The sequence below is a fragment of the Pocillopora verrucosa genome, chromosome 7 (assembly GCF_036669915.1).
Source record: "Pocillopora verrucosa isolate sample1 chromosome 7, ASM3666991v2, whole genome shotgun sequence".
NCBI classification, from domain to species: domain Eukaryota; kingdom Metazoa; phylum Cnidaria; class Anthozoa; order Scleractinia; family Pocilloporidae; genus Pocillopora; species Pocillopora verrucosa.
Window position 1 is genome coordinate 20000555 of NC_089318.1, and position 24008 is coordinate 20024562.

The 24008-nt window shown below is 37.1% G+C and overlaps 3 protein-coding genes across 3 annotated transcripts in view; 1 reads left to right on the top strand and 2 right to left on the bottom strand.

Annotated features, from left to right (window-relative positions):
* Positions 1-1167: 1167 nt before the first annotated feature.
* On the bottom strand, positions 1168-2641 carry LOC131789167 (trace amine-associated receptor 1-like). The gene has a single exon (XM_059106241.2). The coding sequence runs from the start codon at positions 2639-2641 to the stop codon at positions 1544-1546; it is 1098 nt and encodes a 365-aa protein (XP_058962224.1). The 3' UTR covers positions 1168-1543.
* LOC131789182 (keratin-associated protein 9-1) overlaps positions 1586-24008 on the top strand; it is a 36650-nt gene continuing 14227 nt past the window's right edge. The window contains exon 1 of the mRNA XM_059106265.2: positions 1586-1840. The gene's annotated coding sequence lies outside the window, so the exon portion shown is untranslated. The remainder of the gene's footprint in view (positions 1841-24008) is intronic.
* LOC131789181 (keratin-associated protein 10-6-like) lies at positions 12239-22513 on the bottom strand. The gene is made up of 3 exons (XM_059106261.2): positions 22419-22513; positions 21797-21841; positions 12239-13947 (listed from the first exon to the last, which is right to left on the bottom strand). Exon 3 carries the CDS (start codon positions 13939-13941, stop codon positions 12472-12474), a length of 1470 nt encoding a protein of 489 aa, XP_058962244.2. The 5' UTR covers positions 13942-13947; positions 21797-21841; positions 22419-22513; the 3' UTR covers positions 12239-12471.

Here is a 24008-nt window from a genome sequence, read left to right on the forward strand (position 1 = left end):
GGAGTGAAATGTGTTTCTAGGCTTTCCAAGACCTTTTCTAGCCACTTCAGGCCTATATTCGCTATCTAATGTTCAATTCATGGTTTACAAGACTATTTCAGTTTCTGGTAGTAGCAAAACCCTTTAAGTGACAGAGTTGTGTACTGAGTCCCGAGCAAATCGATAAGGAACTGCATCATTTCACTATAGAGTTCATGAAGGATTGAGGCCGGAGGTAATTTTCTTAGGAATTTCTTTCCCCTTTAAGCAACAACGATTACAGTATAAATCACTGCTTGAACGTCTCATCTTATCGCACTTTTAGCAGTGGAAAACCAAACTTAAGGACTCAATGGGATGATAGCTTTAACGGATTGCAATTTATTTTTTTTCCAGTTTTGACAGTTGGCAGTTAGATTCTGTGGCCTTCGGCGTTGATGATTAATATTGTACAATTTCCTCTTGATTTAAACAATTGGAACTTTTAACAGTAACTGGATTTAAGTTTTAAACAAAAATGCGGCTGAATAAAAATGTTTTTTGGTCTTGTCATTAGCGTGGGACGAAGAATTTATCTGAGTTCCCACAAGGAATGGAACTTTGTACTTCAGTACCCTACTGAGCCAAAGAGAACTGTATAGAGTACTATCGGCTTATTAAGACACTCCAAACAGTGTTCCTAAACGGACTAAAACGCGATCCATATGCCATAGAAACAACGATGCAGCAAGGTTCATTGTAATTCAGTATTTTCACGAAGTTGTGCATTCGGAAAAACTGTTGAGTTCCTTTACAAACAATTTTCAATGGCGTCTTCGTAACACAAACTTCAGGCCATAGGCAGGAGTCATGTTCACGGTCACCTCATGTTCTAGGCTTGGGCTGCCTGTAGTCCAAAATGTTCGTTACTATCATTGAAAAATTTAAAAGGGGGATATATCATGAATTACGCCAAGGTTTGCTGTTCGATCACTCTCGAGTAAAACAGCAATATTTTACGAGAACGGTAATTGAGTGAAACCTGCAATAATGAAACAGTCATTATTTTGTCTAAATCGTTTGCGTTTAATAGTTTCTATTCAATGATAAGAAAATATTGTTTAGGAGAGTGTCAGTCATGAAAATCATTGCTTGTAGTGGAATTGCCTTCTCTGAGTTATTTGTGTCAATATTTGAGCAATAGGTAGCATGAAAACAACGTAGAGTCTGTTACACAGCCCCTCTATGTTGTATTTATTTACTCATTAAAAAGCAAATTCAACTTTAAGAGGCGGGTTATTAAATTGGCACGGTCATCGTGTTATATCGTGCAAAGTTGCGAGCAGGATCTTAACACGTTCCTTTGTTCCTACCGTGCGAAACAAGACAATGACTGCGAAGTTAATGAGGCAAGTAAATAAAACGCAGCTAACGTGTTAAAAGCTCGTTCTTTGTCGTGAGGGTGCGTTCACCTTATTCCTTGAAATCCTGTGGAGGGTCACATTTAGAAAATAATCGTTGAAAATTTATGAATATCGAATGTCGACCTCTTAAAATGATCTTGAACTTGCTCTTTTATAACTTTTTAAACGCTTGATTCTCTTCTTCCTAAGGTTTGAACTCTCTTGACAGTATACTCTTGAACCATGGAAGACATTCCAGCGTTATTAGTAGCTGAAAATTTCAATACGAAGTCAGTCTTGCCAATCATGCTTAACACAGCCCTCCTAAATCTCCGGTATTTTATGGAATAGATGATAGGGTTACAGCAACTGTTCGTAAATCCAACGAGCATTGCTACGGCGCCATACGGTCCTTGGACCTTTCGACCAGTTCCAATCTCAACGAAGAGCAAGATACAAAATGGTGACCAGCATATGAGGTACACTAAAGTTACTATCATTAAAGTAACCACTCCTTTACTTCTTTTAAATTTCCCAGTCGTATTATCCTCTTTGTTATAAACTGTCTGCTTTTTGTTGTTATTTCTAACAACCTCAATACGTTGAAGTTGACTTCGGATTACCCGCGCAATCTTCCAGTATACAAAAACCATCGTTATTAAAGCTAGTCCGTAGGTTCCTGTAACAACGGAAATTGCAAAAGCAAAGTTTAACCCATACTTGGACCAGTCCTCTGGTTTACATGTGCCAATGTAGTTAATGAAACACTCGTAGGAGCTCACCCCAAATAAGGGCAAGAAAGCCCAAACGGCAGAGTATATCCACAGTACAAAACACAACCAAATGGCGCGCGACTTTGTCATTTCAAGTGGATACAACAGTGGACGAGCGATTGCGAGGTATCGGTCAATCGAAAGCATCATTAGGTGCATGATCGATGAGATGCAAAAAAGAAAGTTTCCAAACCCGTTACAAATGCCCCATATTCTTCCACATCTCCACCAACCGCTGTTTACAGCGTCCAAAGCGCACGGCATTACAAGAATGGCCACAAGAAGATCTGCAATTGACAGAGACACTAAAAAGTAGGAGTTAACGATGGAGTTGAGAGCGCTTGAGTAACGAAGGACAATCATAACAGCAACATTTCCAACGATTGTTAAAACGAGAACCAAGGACATAATGGTCATAATGAGAATAGTCCAGCTCTGAGGTAGATTAACGAGCTTGATGTTGTCTTCCCTCTCGGTAGAGCTTTGCTTTATTAATGTGTCATTCATAACGACTTCTGCCTAAACACAAAATGATGAATTAAGATTAAATTAACCATAATAACTGTTTCTCACATAGCTTTTTGATAAATGAAGAAGTTAACTGTTAAATTATTGGTGCAAGGATGGCAATTTCCCACCATAAATTCATGCAGCATGCAACTTCAGTTTTTAATCGCGGTGCTGAACACTATGAACGCTCGCAAAGATATTTTTGTCTAAAATTTGTTCCACTTTGACGTTAGCAACTATGTCTGCTGCAGACTTCAAATATGCCTTATGTGATGCTATGATTAAGAATTGTAGGCTCTAAAAAGTATAAAACGCAAAACCTAAATTTAATGATAAATCTCTCGTATACATGCACTGAGACTATAAAGGTACCTGATTCGGTTTAAATTCAATCAATCAGAAAAAAAATATCCTCACCCCACGAAAACGAATTATCGGTATTTTCAAGGTAACTAAACTCGCTTCTCTTTAAATCTCTTGCAAACCAATTTGGTCGTTCTCAGGGTGAAGAGAACTAATATACATTAGTATTTGAGTTTGACAAGTTGATTCGACATGCTGACTATTCCAAATTATTTTTGACTTCTGAAATATTGATTCAAAAATATATACTAAATTTTGGGCTATTTACCTATCTAAAATTAAAGTATACCGAAGTGGTTAAAGTCGCAGAGTGAAAGTGTTTTCAAGAGTTTTTTTTATGCCCATAACAAAATAAAATTATCTTTGATAGCCATCGAAACCTGAAATGTTTTGCAGTGTAATAAATGTTTGACGGAAATGTTCTATAATTGGAATTCACTGGTTTTTCATCTTAGCTTAATACCCCCTAAGATTTCGGAAATCGTTTTTCCTTCAGGCCACTGAAATTTAGACAAGCTCAGAAAAGGTGATCGATGGAGAGGATTTTTAGATTTTTCCTTTACTGCAAAAGACATTTTGTATAAATGCAAATCGTTAACGTTGTTTTCATGTCAAAAAGGGGATTTCTAAATGTTTAAAAAGATAGTTCCGGCTATAGATGATGATGTTGTGGTTTTGTTTGAGCTAATGAACTTGATTGATGATTGCATTTCCAAGGTCTTCCCTTCATTTTCAAGTAATTGTTTTTGAAAAATAGCAAAGGAAATTTTCGCATTTATTAGTAGTTTTCAAGTCAACTGATTTTTGAAAAGCTATGGCCATTGCCACAGGGACAACAAGGGTTTCGAATAATTTCGACAAACTGCAAAAATTTCTTTCTGACAATATAAAGTGCATTTTTCGATAAGAGTTACTTTCGTAAACGAAGACGTGAAAGTTAATATCATCATCTTAGTGCGCAAAATTTTTAGGGTAGAAGGGTGCGAATAATGAGAAACTGGCAAAAAATCTTTTTTTGTGTGATCTTTGCTTAGCTTCAGGAATATACAAGACACTACCGATAGAAACTAAAGGGGCACATCTTTCGCATTTTAAACTACACCTTAGGTAATGAAGGGTCCATTCATCTTAGCTGTATGCTATCGCTCACAGTTTTGATTGATTTGTTATTACGTTCATGAATATGAAAGCTGAGAGTCCTTTGTGTAACTGATCAAGAAGACTTGATGAATGTTATTTTGCATTCTCACCAATCGCAAAACTTCTGAAAATTAGCGATAAAGTAGTAGCTTCCCGAGTTGAAAATAAACACCTTCCTGCCAAGATATATTCGAAAGGGCTACCATTTTAAATCGCTATGGATTCACGTCTTATTTATATATTTGAAAATTTGCCCTTCACCACAAACTGAATGTCTTTATCTGATTGGCTAAATCATGGACTTAGAACACCATATGTGCTCCAAAAAGCATGAGACAAGAAATGGAAATTGACTGATAATTTGAGAGAACAGTTCAAGTGAACATGGCACACTGTATCCGTTGCTTCCAAGGGCTTTTTTCACTCCTTGTAGTCGAGAAGTTTAAAATAAAATTTCTAATACATCTCTCTTAAAGAATAGATTATAAAGTAAATATGGAAGCGACCTTCGCAGTAATGAACACTACTCAAGTAGTAGTGAAAATAAGGCCTGAAAAAAATTTAGGCCTGTACGGGATTTGAACCTATGACCTCTGCGATATCGAAAGAAACCCCATGGGTTTAACTGGAACCAACATAATGGCCAGCTCCCAATTGCCTTGTCAGCTCAGTAGGTAGAGTACTGCGAAGATCGCTTCCACGCATATTTCTTTAACGGCAGTTCACAGTATTATTTTCATATATTTAAAATTTAAAGTCATTTAAAAATGAATGTCTGCCACTTGTGAGATTTTAAAAATTCTGTCCGATTTTTGAATCAAAATATGTCTCGCATGTTCTCTATTGACCTCTCACTATGGCTATTGTGCAATTGCGTGATAAACCTGGGTTTTGCCTTACCTTTCTTGATACTTCACAGTATGGGTTGTTTAACAGGATGTCACCTTCGTTCACACCTATATTCCGATACTTTTTTCCACGATTTACGGTTTTCCTTTGCCGCGCCAAAATTTTTCTGTTAATTGCACCAAGGTGGATGGCACTTTTTATTCATATTCAGATCCAAGAGCTCCTTGAAAATGAATCTATGCAAATGTTCATCTTTAGCTTTTATGATGTTGATCACTTTCTTTAAGACAAATTGATAATCAGCCTCTCGTCATAATACAAGTCTCACAAAGACTGCCGCGTTGGCCAAGTCGCCGCAAAATAATCTCCCTTTATAATAACAGAATGGCAATTTTAGGGTAGAATTCCTTTAAGTTGTTCAAGTGTGCGAGTAATCAATGAAAGCCGAACATATACTTTTTATAACAGAGGACGAAATATGCCTGTGCCATTTTCATATTTTAAATGACCCCTACAATGCACTGTATTGCCACTTTCTGTTATGGCCCGAGGGCATAATAAAACAATTATACGATAAGATTTGTAGCCATACGCATAAATTACATAAAGTTACATTTATTTATTATTTTCTGTAAGTTCTTTCCGTGGCATAGTCCTTAGCTTGTGTTGCTTGGCAACGAACAAAGGTAAACGTAAGAAAACATGAAATATTACCATAAAGTAAATGAAGTATTATCTGCTTCCATCTTTTAGTTTCTGTTCTCGGTTGAAATGTTGGCGGAAGCTAAAACATAGATTGCAAATTGATGGATCCTAACAAAATATACTATTTCAATCTTAAAGCAGTTGTTTGTGAAACTGTAACACGGCTCTAGATATAGCAGTACTGTTGGAGAAGATACCAACAGATGGAAGAAATTTGAAGTGCATTACAGAAGTTGCGCATTTTCTAAAAATCCTATGTGAAATGCTGACGAAACCCTCACTACATGCGCAAAACAATTATGTTTTTTTTTCCAGCACTAATTCTGTTTTCCTTCATGCCGGCTGATAACTTTCGTAATCGAGGTACACGCAGGTTTTTAATTTCAGTTGGGAAAATATTTCTGTTGGCGACCAGCTTGTTTTCCATTCCATATTGTTTACATCTTTTTTCGGAGTTGTCAACCTGACAATTTCCTTTTCTCGTGATATTCCTGAAGTCAAAAGGCGATCACACTTAGCCATTTTTCTCCTCAATATTTTTCATTTAGATAGTTTTCTTGCGGTCGCAAAGAAGTAAAAATTTCCAATTTTTTTTAATGGAATTATTCTACATGGTGGTTATGTCACAAAAATTTAAAAATATTTAATTCCAAAAATAATGTCAATAACATTTTGACGGTCACCCAAAGCTACGTTGGTAGGATAACGAGGCCGAGTTAAAAACTATTCATCCTTCTTAATATTTTATAATGTACGAAGTCGTGATTAGTTCAGCCATTAGCATTTGCCACCGTGAGAGGGGGCCACATGCAGTTCATGATCAGTGAAAAAAGTTTTTGACAGTCACTCGAGTTTACAATGTAAGGACAACAAGAGTGATCTTAAAACCTCCTATCTTTCTCATTTTGTTTTCTCACGCGGCGATATCGACATTGCTGATCCTAGCTGTCTGCGAAACGCTTGTAACATATGAACCAAGTTATGTCCCGTTGCATTATGAGGTTCTTTAAAACTCATTGGTAGAGCATCGAAGCGCTAACTGGTCTAAACGTCTGAGGTGCGACATAATATTTTGCAAAAGAGGATCTTAATTACGTCTCTCGGATTCTCAGATCGTTGTAATTTGACCTACCTAATCTCCTGAAATCAAATGTCACCACAGTTTTGCGAATGTTAGAAAGTTATTGTCTTCTTGGACGTTATAATTAGTACTTGACAAGGCCCAATATCAGATGTAAGCTTGTGTTTAAGACCATATTATATTTTTAATGTTTTTTCCCAAGGGAAACGGTTCCCCCCCTCTGAGGGTCTCAATATTGCTCCTTAGAAAGTCGAGGAAAACAAAGACTCGAAGTTAAATAAATTGAAATAACTCTTTCCCTCGAGAACATAAAAATATATAACGAGATATTTCACACAATCAGATGAAAAACAAACAAACCTTCAATAAACAGGCGTTAAAAAGGAAAAAACTTTCTTCCTTCGAAGAATACAAAATGGATCCAAGCAAACGACTCTAAAATGTTGTGTTTCGTCCTCTATGTGTTGCTTGATCATTTTCGTCGGATGTCTTTGGATAGATTAGAAAATTGTATGTAGTTTATACACTGTTACGTCGCTTTCAAGCTAACTTTGTTGATGGTAGGCCAAAGAAAAGGGCGATGTATACAAAATAACCGGTGGTTTCATTCTCTGGGATAAAAGACGCCAACAAATAAATATTGAAAAGAGACTGAGGCTCCAGACCTCACAAACAAATTTTCAATACGTCAATTAAATTAACAAAAACACGAACATGAATAATTTCCCTAGCAAGTTTAATCAATTTAACAATTTTCTTTCCCTGAAATATTTGTGGGGAAATTTGAATTGTATCGCTGATTAAATTCTGGCATTGAAATTTTTACAACTAAGAAACTTACAAAATACTGCAAAATAAAGCTTATCAAGTCACCAAATTTATTAGTCCCAATGAACGTTACAACAAGGAGGTTATATCAAATATGGAAATTATAATGGTGTTTCAGTGAGCGATGGTTTTGTCAACCTAAGCATTTGTCATTAGAACACCCACAAAAATCGCGAATATCAATATTGCATTCGATAGCCTTCAGCATCTGAAAAATGGTGGAAAATTAGTAAACGAAGGATGCGTTATTCCCACTCGCTACACATACTTGCCTCAGATGTACACAATTTTAAATTCAAAACAGTTTTGTGGTTAGTTGAGCAAGTACAGGTGAGTCAAGGGCTTCCAGAAACTCCCAGATTTCGTATCTTTGATATTGTTTCGATGTCTTAAAAAAGGCGCTAAATATCTGTTTAAAAACTTTTGGCGCAAATCTTAACGAGCCCTATTGAATTTTTTTCCCAGTCGCCGATTTTGAACATTACGCATGCCTACCTTTAAGCTTTAACATTCTAACTAATTAAGCGCAACTGTTGCTAGACGAGAAAGCAAACGTTTAAGGGTTTTCACTTAAAAATGTTAGATGTCCGGCGCCATACTCTGTGGTAGCACTGACACCTGACATTGCCGGAGTCTTTTCATGCTTTTCTTTGTAGATTTCATCATAATGCTAAAAGCTGTGCCATACCTTAAAAACAAAACTATCCAGGAGATACTTTCTTATTGCTTTTTGAAGGAAATAAAATGTACGCTGAATGCGTAGTGCCCAAAACTTATCTTAGCAGACAGGTATAATTTCAAACTTTCCCTTTCAATACAACCGTCTTTAGAATTTTGTTGCCGCTTCTAAGCAGGGATGTCTTAACTTTCGCATCTGTATTGATCTCGAGTGAACTTTCTATATGTATCTAATTGCCAAATGTCAATAGCTACTCTGAGACCCAACATGACGTCAATCAATTTAAGTAACAAAAGATTTATATTGTGCAGCCCACAAAGAATTCACTTAAAAACTTTATACCACATGAGAAATTTGTAACATATCTTTAGCTATCCCTTTTCCCTTTCACCGTCTATGAGGCTCTTCCTCCACAGTTTAGGAAGCTTTTTCAATCACTCTTTCGTTGACTTTCGTATAAGCAAGAAACCCGAAAGGCTTGTTGTTAATCTAATCAGTTCATGAGTGGGTGTGTTGTTTCCTCGCTATGGGCTTTTTTCAATTCGATGTGCCCTCTTTCGCGAAATTAGTCTGAATAAAATTAACGGAGAATGAATGAAATTTTTTCCCATGACTATAACGATCTTTACATGAAACACAAAATACACGAAATGTTCAGAACTAGATATCCTCTTTGATTTGAAAGCAGTGAAAACAGTTGACAGAAAGAAATAGTCGTATTCGGTTGTCTTACTACGTATTAGAACTCTATGTATTCAGTCGTCGTTGTTATTATCTTTCAGACCATGAAAGTGTTTGCTTTTTTGTTTCTTCTCTATTTGCTTGGGTGACCTCTTTTTCCATTGAAATACCAGCTCAAGGGATGTAATTTAACAAACAGAAAAACCAAACTCAATTGAAAGGTTTCAATATTGACTTTGGAACGTTTTTCATTTCAACTATTTGAATAGCCTAAGCTTTTTTATTTACCCAAGTGAAAGGTGTTTTTGGATTTTCTCTTTTAGACTTCCATAATCACAGGAACTTGATATCGTAACCTTTGCATTAGCATTCTCAATATTTTCACCCGTATTATTTAATACTTCCTTCGATAGTTCAAAAGTATTGCAAAACAATATAGGTGGATTTGCTAATAATAAGGGCTTGGAAATTTTTGACACCAATTGCGGTTCCGATTCATTTCGACGGATACTTTGTCTCATTTTCAAAAAGTTAGTTGTGTGCTCAAAACGAAGGAAATAAGAGAGAGCGAGAGAGGGAAAGAGATTGAATATGCCCTACAAAAACTGAATAGTGACCCTCGCTCCTGACTCGTGGAAAAAACATGATTTTCCACGAAGTGAAAAGTACCTTTTTGACAATATAGAGAGCTAAAACAGATTTCGAAATTTGTTCACCACTGAGCTGCAGCGTAGCAAGATTTACTGATTTAAATTTACGAAAACGAACAAAAAAAGGAATAATAAACCACAGAGTGAGCTAATAAATACGATAAATATGTTGCATATCTTAAATAAAAACAGGATAAGGCTTACCGACACACAGAACTTCATTTTCAGTTTGAGGCGTATGGTAAAAGGATATTTTAAATCGCAAATTCAGTGATATCAAGAAGACACAACTGTTGATGATGAATCTGAGCAAAGCCATTCAAATCCGGAAGGTGTGCATTTGTTAGCTTGTATCGATTTATTTTCAACCAGTGAAATTCTTCTTAAGTGACAATGGCGTACCTCAAATCAGTTTTGCCAGCCTGTATCCTTTTTTTTAACTCTAATTGTACATCTGACTTGTACATGACCCTTGATTTATAAACTTGAATAACAGGAAACGAAATGAAACACAATAATTTGCACTCACCAGGCGAAAATCGTGTTTTGCTCGCTCACGTATTCTAGAAGATTTTTAATTCCGGTCTTGTTTCTTTCAACACTCTGCTTCACAAAGAAAATAATAACCGTTTCGAAGTAATGACGTTAGTCTTATTGTATAATTCCAGTTACCACCTCCGAACAATTAACATCTATATTTGCATTTTGAAATTCAAAGTGCTAAAAGTTATCAGCTTTAAATCCATAGTCCGAGTACAGCTTTATTGCGCCAATTAAACCAAGTCCTAAAGGGAAGACGCGGTTACATATATCTGACTGTTAAGTGCCAGTTCATTTAAAAGCCAAGAAGTGATAATTCAAGAAAAACGTAATAATAATCAGAATAAAACCCAGGCGATACCTATCTACAAATCAAAAGGCACATAGTAGGTATTTTTATGACAAAAAAAATTGTCATTGGAGTAATTAGTATTCATACAAATCGCAGCAGTTGACCGATACGTCATCTCCTATATCTTTTTGATTTGATGACTTGAAATAAATATGAAAAAAATACTTAGAAAGTCACAAGTGTGTTCTCGGAATTTATTTGAAATTGAGCTTCGTCGCAACGAATTCTAAACTCTTAAATTGAAGATTTATCACCCAAACAAGCAGCTGACTAAATTATCAAAATAAGAATAGTAGAAAACTCTTGCCTTTGGATTGTTGGTAAACTATTGCCCTTTAAAAAGATAAGGAAGGTAAAAATTCACATGTAAATACTTTTTTTTCGGTAAATTTAAAGCCCCATTTACTGTAAAGGGAATAAAGGATAACTGTAAGAAATTTCATGATCCCATTTGTTGTCTACTATGTCATTTCAACTATCCAAGGAGCGATTCTCAGAAGATGTGCTGCTCGAAAAAGTTGTATATTATTTAAATTATTTAACATGCTATCGCATGTATTTGGCTGAATTCCGAAAAAAACGGTTGGGGGGGGGGGGGGGAGGGGGAGTCATTGAAGAGATGGGAGACCATACGATAAAGCGAACTGCATGGGATAGAAAGAAATAAGGTTTAACCTTTACTGACCGTGTAATGATATGTATGTTCCATCAAATCGATCGTATGGCATCACTTAGTATTTGTACGCGTTTCGTGCGTCTGCATTTAAAAGGAATTCAGTAAAAGGAATTCAGTAATGATGATGATTATAATAATGATGCACTTATGTTGCGCGTTTCCTTATTAATAATATACATGAAAAAATTACTCAGTTCTGATTGGTTAAGATACATGCAGTTTTCAGGTAATTCAATGCAGAAGAGGGTTAATTCAGTGCAAAGAAGTAACAAACCAGACATTCTGATTGGTCATTAATCAAAGAAACTCACAGATAGCCAATCAAATGCGAGCCTTGGATGTCGCAAGATTTGGATACGCTAAAAATTTGCGAGCGAAATAATGGCCGGCATGTTGATTAGGTTTTCTTTCGCCACCGCAACAACAATATAGCTGCTGAAAAACAGCTCTAACAACGAAAACACTGTAAAAAGTACTGTTTTTTAATTGTCCATTTGGAAAAAGTGGTGTTTAAAGAGTCTTTAAAGAGGGGAATTGCCAAGGAAATCGAAAATTACGAGCCGATCCAGGTTAGCACTTTGCTCGAGCGATTGTACGCCGAAATGAAAATCAAACATGGTTAAACCTCGCAAACGACGATTCCATTCCATCGAAAGTGATTCGACCTCAGACTGAACAATTCCTTGAACTGTTTAGCCGGACTTTGAACTTTTTTGCGCCTTAAAGGTGTGAAAATATCATTGTATATTACTGTTTTGATCGCACGCGGTTGTTTTAACCGAACGCACAATGTCACCTGCAGGGCTTGAATAAATATTTTTGCACTCGATGCGCGCTTTGCTTCTGCATAATTATGAGAAGCTATCTCGTATTTTTCATGTATATTATTAATACGTAATCACATGATTATTCTCGTGCAATTTGGAATAAATAAGCACTTGTTAATTTTTTTAAAGACCACAAATTGCACGAGCCCGTAGGGCGATAGCAATTTTGTTAGTATTTTATGTACTTTTAAATTTACTCGTGCTTATTTATTCCAAATTGCACTCGAAATCATATGATTGCCTATACTAATATGCTCTTATGTTCTTTACAACACTTTGATCAGTGCTATACTCCTTCAAAGTGTTTATTGTCAAGCTTTCCGTCTTTCTTTTCCCTTCCTTAACTCTTTTTTCCCCAGTTCTTTTATCAAATGAAAGGCACGGAAAACACCTACAAACAAAGGCGTGCGATTACCGAACAAGTGCAACACTTAAAACGAATGGCTATTTTTTTTTTTACATTAAAGTAACCGAGCAGGTTTTTGCCAGGCAAATAGACTGGCAGTTCAAATTTTGAGGATTGCAAGACTGTCTGCATGTTTTAACTGTCTCAGCGCATTTCATTTGGCATCCCCCTCCGCGACAAATCTGGGTGCAATGTTCAGAATTACACTCCATATTGCAGTTAGCTCCCGCACAGTCTTGTAAGCAATTAGTTGAGGTGCAAGACATTGAGTAGCAGGCTCCATCGTTGCAAGTTTGTGTACATTTAATGGATGCTCGGCACTCCATTCTCCGGCAGTCTCCTTCATTGCAAGTTTGATTTATTGATCGGAAAATGCCATAATGTAGCCATCCAAGAAATGAACAGCTTCGTTTCTGTGGGCACTGCTGATGACATTCACGTGTTAACATTGCACATCTAACCCTCCTTGCGATTGCCTGGAGTTTGGGAGCTTGGGCAGGAGTAACACAGCTTCCAGACTGGCAGTAACGTTTGCATTGTTCTGCTTCACATCCAAGAATACAGTTGCCTCCAGGACACCACTGGAAACATCGCTTAACATTCGACATGCAACTCATCCTACAGTCGCCACCTCTGCATGCCTGAAGACATGTCTCTGCTTCGCATTCCATCGTGCATCCCCCAGCGACACATTCCTGAATGCATACTCTTGAGTTGCATAAGTATTTCATGCATTTTCCTCCAATGCAGACCTGGGTGCATTTACGGGGAGCTTTGCAGTCGAAATGGCAACTTCCTCCCGCGCACACCTGCAGTAACGAGCTGTGATGGCTATATTTATATTTCATGTCGCAATTTCCCTCAGAGCAAGTCTGCATACAAATACTCTCTCTGAGATCGTCGTTGCAGTAAATGTATCGTGGTGCACCAAGTACTGCCTCTAAACCTCGAGTAACTTCCGCACCGTAAGTACATTCTCCTCCTTTACAAGAACGTTTGCATTTCTCTGCATTACAAATCATGTTGCATTTTCCGCCATTACAAGTCTGCTCGCATGACTTTACGCCAGGAGGGCAACGCATTGTGCATTTTCCCAATTGGCACCACTGTGTGCAGATTGTGGCTCCTTTCGAGCAGAGCATGTTACAGCCACCCATAAGACACTTCTGTCTGCAGGTCTCTCCACCACAATCCATCAGTTGACAGCTTCCTCTTGTGCAATCTTGTCTACAATACTTGGATTTACAAAAGATGTTGTTACAACGGCCAGCCACACATCGCTGAGTGCACGAGTTTGAAGCATGGCAATGCAAACGACAACTACCGCTGTTACAAGTTTGTTGACAAAGCTTATGTTGTGCGCTTTCGCGGCACATAATTTCATGATTTCCCGTTTCTCGGTATTGATGGCAAGCGTTTTTATAGATTAAGTTGCACTGCGTTGGCCGAAATCCCCGAAGGCCGCCTCCTACTCTGAGGATCAGAATGGCAACAGCAACCAAAACAACTGGGCCTAACATCTTTTCCTGGAACGTAAAAAGGTAATTAGCACATACTAAATGACGAGATAATCCTTCAAATGGAAACGCTTTACAGCTCTGCTTCAAACGCAGGTGACCCGCAGTTAACCGCAAGAAGGAATCTTCTGTTTACCGACTGAAAGAGAATATTTTGCGCGTCATTAGTTTTGAGTGGTAATGCAAATATGTTTGGCGAATGTTCTATGAGAAACACTGAAGCGAGGCTCAGCGCGATCTCAAATCAGCATATTGAAAATGTGCATTAATTTCTAAGGGCCCCATGGCGTAGTTCTTAGTAGTAATTCTCCCTTGACTTGTCTCTCGGAATTTTTTCTGGAAAGGCCTTTTCTCGTGATTGTGGAACATAATGCGACCCTTCAAAAGACTTCGAGGCAATAGATGATAGCACGCCAACAACACGCTTCCGCCAGAAAACAAATTATTTCTCTTGTTTCAGTAGTCACGATAAGCAGAAAATAGCGCGATACGTCAAACAGTGAAGTATAATACATTGAAACATAAACCGTGACAAGCTTTGAAAGTAAACGAAGCGTGCACAAGTGAACTAAAAGGTATATCATCGCTTGCAATGCTTGCATAGGATGTTCCTCGGCCACAGTTATTTTCCATGATTCCGAACAACTCAGCTAAAAGTATATACTTGAAAAAAATCTCAAAAAAAGACTTTAAAGAAGAGAACAAAAAAATGATAAAAAGATGTGTAAAACTTGACAAAAGTTTCCGACACTATCAATTTTTGGCCTCCACTGGACTAACAGTTCGCCTCCCCTTCCCTCGTGAAAGTAGGCACATTCTTTGCTTGTTGATAGCTGCCCACGTGTTGTCTTTAACCATTACACATGCAGGAAACAATACCGTGACCGAAGCGATATAAAGAGGTACGTGTTAAAAACAACCGAGAAGAAGCATATCTACATTACTCCAAATAAAATGTTTATGTAACTATCTAATCTAATCTTAAGTAACTACTTGTTAAAACTAACCATGTTGTAATTGTTAGATAGAAGATAGATAGCTTGCGAATCGATCAGATAACATCGTGAACCATTTGAGCAAAGGAATATAAAATGATGAAAATGGAGCAGTGGAAATGGATTTGGAACCGTGTTGTTGCTCCCTAGTAATAAACAGACACCTTTCCGATATCAAGGTTGACAATGTTGTGTAGCAATTGTCTTGTGTGATGGAATTTCTGGCTATATCCTAATTGCTCCATAATCAACCAACTCAAGAAATATCACCTTTCAGTTTTATTTTATCTTTGGCGTGCTCACCTCTACTTATTCTCGTATCATCTCAGATTGATAGCGCGGTTTATTATAAGTTGAACTCATAAATACCATGTTATTTGGCTTTCAGGGCAAGGCACGTATTTTATGGTAAAAAAAAATTGGCCTAGGGGGCGAAATAACTTTTAGAGATATGACTACAGCTGACGCGTGTCTGATGATATCCTTATTGAAATTAGAATAAAGTTAAAACATTATTTTAATAAACTGTCTGAAGTTTTAATCTGGATAAGCAATAGGTACATACGCTAATATCATCGAGGTAAGTTCTCACTTCGATTAAGAGAGGCTGTCAAATTCTTCCGAGTGGGGCGACCCAGTTAGCGCATGATAACAGCTTAAACGAAAACCTATAAAGCTTTTTTCGGGAAGCTCCCCTTGCCTGTATGCTAACTTCAAAACAAAGCATCCTCGATGTCGGGATCAATAGTTTGGATAATGTCGAATCCAACCAAATATCTATCAAAACGTTATAAAGAAAAACGGGTCAAAAGTCATAACAGTTCGCCAAAGATTTCATTCGATCCTTATCTAAGGCTAAGAAACTAAAGCACGTTCGCAGATAACCTCTTTGCACTGATCAGTCTGGAGAGAAACTCAAAACTGAAATATTTTCTTTTATCAAAGAGCTTCCAGCTGTTGAAAAAAGTTTTCTGTCAGGTTTGTTGCATTTCAATGTTCAACATGATGAAGAAGAGGAAAGTTGTGAGAAAATGAAAAAGAAGAGAAAACTGCAGGTGAAACTATATTTAGCCTCTGCTGTTTCGTCTCCTCAATGCGGTATTTGTTTTTAGAATGATTGCGTTCATGACCTTCACCAGAGACTGATATTCACCGCTTAAGTATGCGAAAAAAAATATTGGAGAACCCACAAAGAAGCTTGTTACTTCTTGGGCGTTCATGACCTTCTCATTGGAAATTTCTTATCCTCGTACTGTTAAAACTTACAACCTGGGGATAAAGCCATGTCGTGAGATTTTGACGTCGGCATAGGCGTTGTTTCTGCCATGAAGCCTTCACTAATGTTATCTTTTAAAAGCACGATATTTAAATTTGTGTTTGCTATTGACTATATTGAATCTTTATTCTGTACTGCACCATCCCTACTTCGACAAGTGTAGATGTGCATGTTGTGCCTAGCACCGATAACCGTATTTTTAGATCCAATCAAGAACACTTAGACTCCTACTATACATTTAATGGACCTGTCCATCCACTTTCCGTGTCCATATTATTATCTATCACAGGCATAAGGGAAATTCCATTTAACTGAAAGAAGGTCTAGTTAGATACGCCCACGAAATACCTATGGTAAATTAATTTGTGATATCGAACACCTTCATTGTTGTTAAATTACTTTCGTGCAGTGTTCTGAGTGGGAGGTCATTGCTGTTAATCAAATGTGCTCTTTACTCGCTGTCTCTATCATCTGGCACCTTTATAATTAAATTTGTGTGCTTCATAATTATGTGTAATTCAGTGCTGACTGTCTATGGAGTCAAATAATCCAAAAGAACAATGTTACTTTTTCATCGGAATCTACAATCCCTAAAGATACATCTTTCAATGGTTCATTGATACCAAGCTCATTTGAGAGAGTGGAGAGGTGTTTGATAAGGAACAGTACAATTAAGGGTCTCGCCAGTGTCTTTATCTCTCGTTCCTATCATAAATAATATTCCTAAACGCCAAAGTCATATATTTTTGGCAGGAGAGAGGAGTGAAACGAAGGCTGAGAGGGAAGGAGGGGGGTGGGGAAATGGATAGACGAGGATTAAGGGCATTGAAACAAAATGACCAACAGAAATACAAAAGCTTGATGAGGGACTGTGCGCTAGTATATCGTAAATGTAATTAGAATTGCCCTTGTTTTTTTGTAATTTTTCTCTTCATGCTGGCAGGAGTCCATCATCCATGATGTATCTAATACCTGATATATTCTTTCTTTCCTGCTGCTTTTTTTTTACTCGGGATCGGTTACATGATTAAAGAACTACGTGTGCGTATTCTTTACGAATAAAACTGAGACAACATACGCGATAAGAAAGGAGGTACATTGATGTCGGACAAGACTCGGTATAAGCACACTTGGCAAAGCAGTAGACCTAGACATCAATTACTAGTTACATTGAAGCTGTACAGTAAATGTGCTAACACAGAGACAACAATGACTGAAGGCGCCACTTTCGCCAAATGTGTAACAGATACTGATATCAGCAAAATACACAACACACTTACGTACCAAAGTAGTGACCAACCGTTGAAAGAGCTAAATAAGTGTTTCTAACATCTAACACTGCAGTATAGTCCTAACAGCCGCCAAGGCTGCTGTTAACCGACGAGTCTCGCAATAATGATGGCTCCTTGGTTCCATTCGGGAAATTACACACTTAATGCTTCTAGCAAGTTCTTTGCAATCAGGAGTTTGATCAAAGATACTATCAATTTAGTACCGCTACAGTTAGCTGGTTAATACATGATGATTAACAATATTTGCATCACTTCCTCGCCATAAAACACTTAGATCAGGAGGTAATTTAGATTCAGTTATAACATGTTTTCTTATGTTACTTAAAAAACACACTTCAAGGTTTAAATGACTCCAGTAGGTTTTATCACTGTCACGATCAAACTTAGGCGTAGGTGAAATATTTCGGGTGCTCTTCAATTGAGTCTACCCTGATAAAGATATCACATCGGTTCCAGGTATCTGAAAAAAGATTGCAAAGTTCAAAATTCATACTTGGCAGTCCTATTACAGATGAAATTGAAATTTATTTTGAGATTATTGGAGGTGAAACATTTGCGATAACAATCTTCATTAGATCTTACCGAAGTCTGACCTAAAAGCACAGTGGTCTGTATCTGCGTAAGGTACTAAACCTTCCAACTTTGTAGTCAGCTTCGACAATGAAACGCTTACTCTTAGGACTGCTTTTTGCTAAACTTTAAGAAAGTTTCTTATGAATCATTTATGTTTTTAATTCAGACTTTGAAGATTATGATGCAGTTATATGTATCTCTCTTTTTTCATGTTAGTAACAGGAGTTACCGAGTCAATGAGGACATTCCTTGCTAGTAAGTGAAGTCGTAAAATAGAAACCTTTGCATTATATTGCAAGAACTTCTCTATGTTAGTTTGCCAACAGTCACGTCGGCAAAATCGCTTACGCCGCCTTTTCTATCGATAAGCTATTAATTACAACAACTTCAATTTTTCAGGGGAAATCTTTAAGCAATTAAAAGAAAAATGAAATCGAACATTTTTTTTTTTTCACCATAACCTGTAGAAAAAAAAATGACATTGTGGTCTCCTGTAGAAAAAAAAAATGACATTGAGGTCTCCCGATAAAGCGATAATTCTAATTTGGTAAGTGTGGTCTTCATCATTCACATGATGTCTTCTGCACAGGTACAGGATCTCTACCTCATGATGCGATGACAGTTAGTATCAGAATATCTCGGCCCGTAACAGGCTTCAGGTAAATCGGAGATAAGCAAATGAGTGAATGAGAGAAAACAGCCATTTAATTTCATGGGGTAGGTTCCCTCTTTTTTTTTTTGTCTCTCGTATGTCACGCTTTTCCTTTTACACTTGTCCTCACGAATTGACTGCTAAAAGCATAGTATGATTTCCAAGGGCGCAACCTTTCTAAGATTTTGAGGGAAGCATTCTCATCCCGAAAGTTCTTTTAGTATTAATTTTTCTTTAAAGCAGCTTTCAAAGTCTCCACCAGAGGTGACTGACGTACCTGGCATGATGTAAACGTAGACTTAATTTTCCACCAAACTGACAAAACTGAGGAACTTCCCTTGGGCTAAGCAATCCCGTTGAGGAAAAAAGTCCCCTCTTGTTTCAAATAATATCTTAGAAAAAAAAAACTCAGCCGACGCTAAACAGTGGGTGGGTTTAAACCTTAGCCAAGACTTATTTTTCTTACAACGCCTCTCTCCATCTTAGAGCATGAATAAATGCCAACAAAGAAAACCTGATGAAATCATTCTGAGAGGTGACCTAGCGAAGGTTGCTCGCCTCCCCCAATTCAGGGAGGGATAACGATCCAATAGTCTCTTCATGACTATGCACCATCGGCCTTTAAAAAATTTCTAAAAATTGTCACTTAATTTGAAATGTCTTCTCTTCAAGTTGATTTTAAGCCCATTACAAACAAAGTAATGTGCATTAAAAAAACTTACCGTTGATGATTATTGGATAATGATCTAAAAAAGCGCTGTAAACAGCGATGCGATAATCTTATCACGATTACATCAGAGTAAATTGAGTATAGTACCTCACAAAGCGATAACCTTATTACCTTCATACATTGTATCAAAGTAAATTAAAATATTTCAATTTCATCATCTTTTGCGTACTTTTCGCCTTAAAAAGACTTCTTCTCATCGCGATTTTAGCAGTCTTTTAAAAGGACGAGATCTCGTTGTATTTCATGTAAATCACATAACGCTTTTTTCTCAGGCAACCTTGGCGCAAGAGGAGATTAGTGCCAGTTTTTCTCCACTTCATTCTCCTGTATCCAACTGTTGTTAATGCCAGTTAGCTCGGAACAAAGCCTAAAAGGCCAGCATTTGATAATCATTCACGTATACATATAGTTGTATCTAAATGCTGTCGAGTTTTGGTAAACACGAGGAAACTACTTAAAAAAACGAGCCCGTACTTTAGTCATGACCTGTCGGGGAAAGATTGCTTAGCTATAAATGCTATGTGTTTAGATAGAGGGAGAAGGAATTTAGCTGTGGCTACGGCCTGTGTGACTAGGTTTTCTATTTATATCTCACTGTTTACGTCCTAAGTCTTATGTTTTTAATTTTGACGAGAAAACTTCTTTGAACTGAAAATCACAAATTTCGCTGGACGACGGTCTTTAATTTCGTCCGTCAATTAGTCTTAATTATCTCTATCTATGTGTCTAGATAGCCTGTTTTTTCCTCTCGATTGAGTCAACCAATTTTTTTAAACCCCATTTTATAGAATATCAAAAAAGAGTGGTTTAGCACGCCAGTTTGACAACCATTAGAAAGATAATCTTGTAATCATTTTTTTTTATTTAATTAGATTATTGATTTGACCGCAGACTGATAATTCTGTTTCCGGTTTCCGCGAAACTGTTTGCATAAGACACAACTTGGCACACTTGTCCCACCAACTGAGTAATTTGGAAAGCAGGGCAATTAGTTGAAACAACACCCGAAAACACCTGTTTATATTAATGCAGGATACGCATGGTATCAAGAACCATCTTCTCTTTATTATGAGGATAGATTTCGCCATTTTCAAATCATAGAGAGGTTACTTTGGGGTTTTTCCAATCTCTCAAATTTACTCTTTTGCTAAGGCGTTAATCTTTTTTTATGTTATAGTATCTTCGTCCTTCTCTGTGTACTTAACCTTTGTAGACTTCAGTTTATGGTTGTTTCCATTTTAGGCAAGATTTATTGCAAATTTGGAAAGAGGGAAAAAAGATAACTAATGTGTCACAGGATTCTTAACTATAAGAAGAAAAGTGGACATCAAAGTCCAACAGTTGCCTATGCTTTTGCCAAAATAAACTGTCATTGATCCAGTCAAACTAAACATTAATTTTAGAAAGCAGGTTTTGGCTTACAAGTCGGCAAACATACTTCCTCTTGAAGTATTATGTAAGAAAACATGAGTGGTGTGTAATCAAACCCTGGACTGCGGAAACCAATACATACCTTCAAACATGAGATTAAAAAATATTTACGATTTTAAGGTGAGTAAATACACGTAAAAAACAACTTACTATCTCTCTTATTCTCTTTATTAATAATCCTCCTGGTAAATGTTTAAATCAAGAAAAATGCAAAGCGTAAAGGCCGCCAAAAAAAGTGTGCATTAGTATACGTAATCTGCATTATGCTCAAAGAGAGCAACCTTAGACTTCATCAGAGTTAAGTGCTTCTCGTGTAAATACCATTTAGATAAAAACCAAGATAGTTTGATCTTATCTATTCCACGTGTGCATTTTCCTAATGTAGAGATTTTATCTAAAATTAACGTTTAATGAAAACTCATCATTAAGGTTTGAAGCTGAAAAGTGTTCCCTCAGCTTTGTACCAATCCCTATATATTGCAGATTTCACTACTAAGCTTGTCACGCATGGAGATCTTCGCGTACAGTCATAAAAGACTGGTAGAAAATTTTGAATTTCATAAGCTAGACTAAGAGAACCTGCCTCTGATGATGTTTTAAAAGAATGGTCTTAGATACTTACTGAAACCCACCTGTTTCTTGAGACTCTTAAAGACCATTAGATTTTATCTTCTTGAGAGCTGAGGACGGTTAAAAAGCCCACCAAGTTGCATTCTTCATGCCAAACGTGTCACTGACTATCTTTTCACTAAATGACCCTTCGTTACTCACTTAAAAAATCATATTGGCACTGTTCCTACACACTGTAGATACGATAAAGTCTAAACAATAGCTAACATAAAAGTTTACTGGACTCATCCTTTTGTAAGAAGATGCCAACAAATTGGAGATAGAGCTTAGAAAACTTACCTTAAGAGGACCACTGACTCGAGGTGTGCGTGATAAAATCTTCGTCTGGAATAATAATTTGCGGTTACATAAACTTGACGTAGCATGAACGTTATCAGATCACAAGAACATTCTCGAATGTTATTGAATACTCCATTACAGGTTCGTAAAAATCACGATATGTGATGGGGTTGATGTTGATCCTAGATGCTCTTAGGGTTTGTCGAGGGGAAGCACATGAACATGATGAAGAAGATTTTCACGTAATCTATCTTGGGGTAGACAACATACTTTGGTAATACAGTGTTTTGAGTTTGGGCTGATTAGTAAATCTCAACCTTCGAGATATCTGAAGTTTTCAGACTGTCAGAAGGTGATAAACTTTATCCCTGAGCGGACGTTCGTGCAATTGGGCTCTAATATTAGGACCTGGCGAAAAAAAGTTGAGTGGTGTAGAATTTTCATAAGATTCCAGATAGGTGAAAAACGTCTACGAGGAAGGACAGCGTTGTTGTTTCTCTCGTTAATGATGTTGTTGTTATCGTAAGGATTGCTTAGTAAATGAATAACAGATGTAAAGTTGAGGCGGTCAAATCAAGGGTGAAATCGAAGAAAATGTAGATGTGCGTCTGATATCAAATACCTGAAATAAGCAAATTGTCGAAATGTACAAAATCCCACACAGCCGTTCAACTGACCCTTCAGCTGGTGTTTTTCGCGTATCTTCGTATCTGCGTACCTTTTGCTCCGGAAACGTCTAATGATTCAACTGAAGCTTGGTTGGGTCTTATACGTAGGCTCACTTGATCGTTTTACATAACCACCCACGTGTACAGAAGTACTTTCTCGTTATTTGTTTTCAACCAAATCAGATCAGCACTGAAACAATGTTTTGAAAAGAAAAGAAGAACACGTCTTCCTTCATGCTCTTTAGTTTGAAGCTGTAGAAGTTCCAGATTACTTCCACATCACAAAAATGCCTTTCAGAAAATAATATGATTTCTAAGTTCTGCTGCCTAAAATGGTCTTTTCACTTTACTCCTTAACGTAGGTGTTTCACAGGATTTTTAAAACTATGTAAGTCTTGAGAACAATCCCAGCATGAGACACGTTGCGTCTGAAACAGAGGTCACCTCCTCATACTGGAATGTTTGAAAAGAGTATGGATTTCATTAATTTTTTTTTATGAAAATTAAGGTTTTTATTTTTGTCGCTAAGGGATCTCAATTCAGAGCGTTGAAGTCGTCTGAATTTTGGCACGAGGTAAATGGGAGTGGCACCTTTGGGGTAAAAGGTTTCTTGTCGTTCCAAGTCATCGGTTACTGAATGACTTTTCTTTCTTTAAGAAGTGTTTGTTATAGAGCCTATATAAATACGATTTTTGCTTGGCAGTTTCTTCGTTTCCGTAGAGGAATCTGATCACAAAAATTGCCACACTTACAAAATGTGGTTTTGGGTATTCCTAGATAGCTGAACAGTAGACTGGGGCAAGTAAAATACCGTCCTTTTTTTTTAACATGTCGAGGGGAAAAAAAGTGCTTCCAGAAGTCAGAAAAATTACAAATATGTACTCGCGTGACGTAAAAAATGCACTCGTTTTCAGCCAATCAGAAACGCGTAGTTTTTTTCACGAATATTGTTATATCTCTAACACTGTGTAGTTCATGTATGAAAAGACATATGACGCATCATCACTGAGAAAAAATGCCAGCTGGTAACTACGAACACATTCTCATAACCAACTTTTTACTGATGTTTTGAATAATTTGGGCCTTAATTGCAGCAAACAATCATAAGTTTAGGCCTTGTTCATCAAATGTAAACGGATTTGAGAAAAAGCCTCGATGCCATTGGTAGGAAATCAATGATTGTTTACTTTTCATTTTAAAACCCCGATGATTAATATTGAAAGTTCCATTTACAACGTGGCACTCATTTCTAAAGAAGTACACACTAAGTCAAATAAAGCCGGTAGTATCTTGCCACCTATCAATCAAAAAAGGACCAATTAACACTTTCACTCCCAATATCTCTTTAGTAATTCTCCTTACTGTCTGCCATACAATTCTCATGATGTTAGCTTCGGAGAATTTGGTATTGGACTAATCATCCCCTAATTGATATTTTTAGCTTTTCCTATTCCTCGTCTGCTTGATCTTGTAATAATATTGTATGGAGAAACTCTGTCTTAGTCACTCATGGGAGCTTATGGCATGAGATGCACTGATCTCAA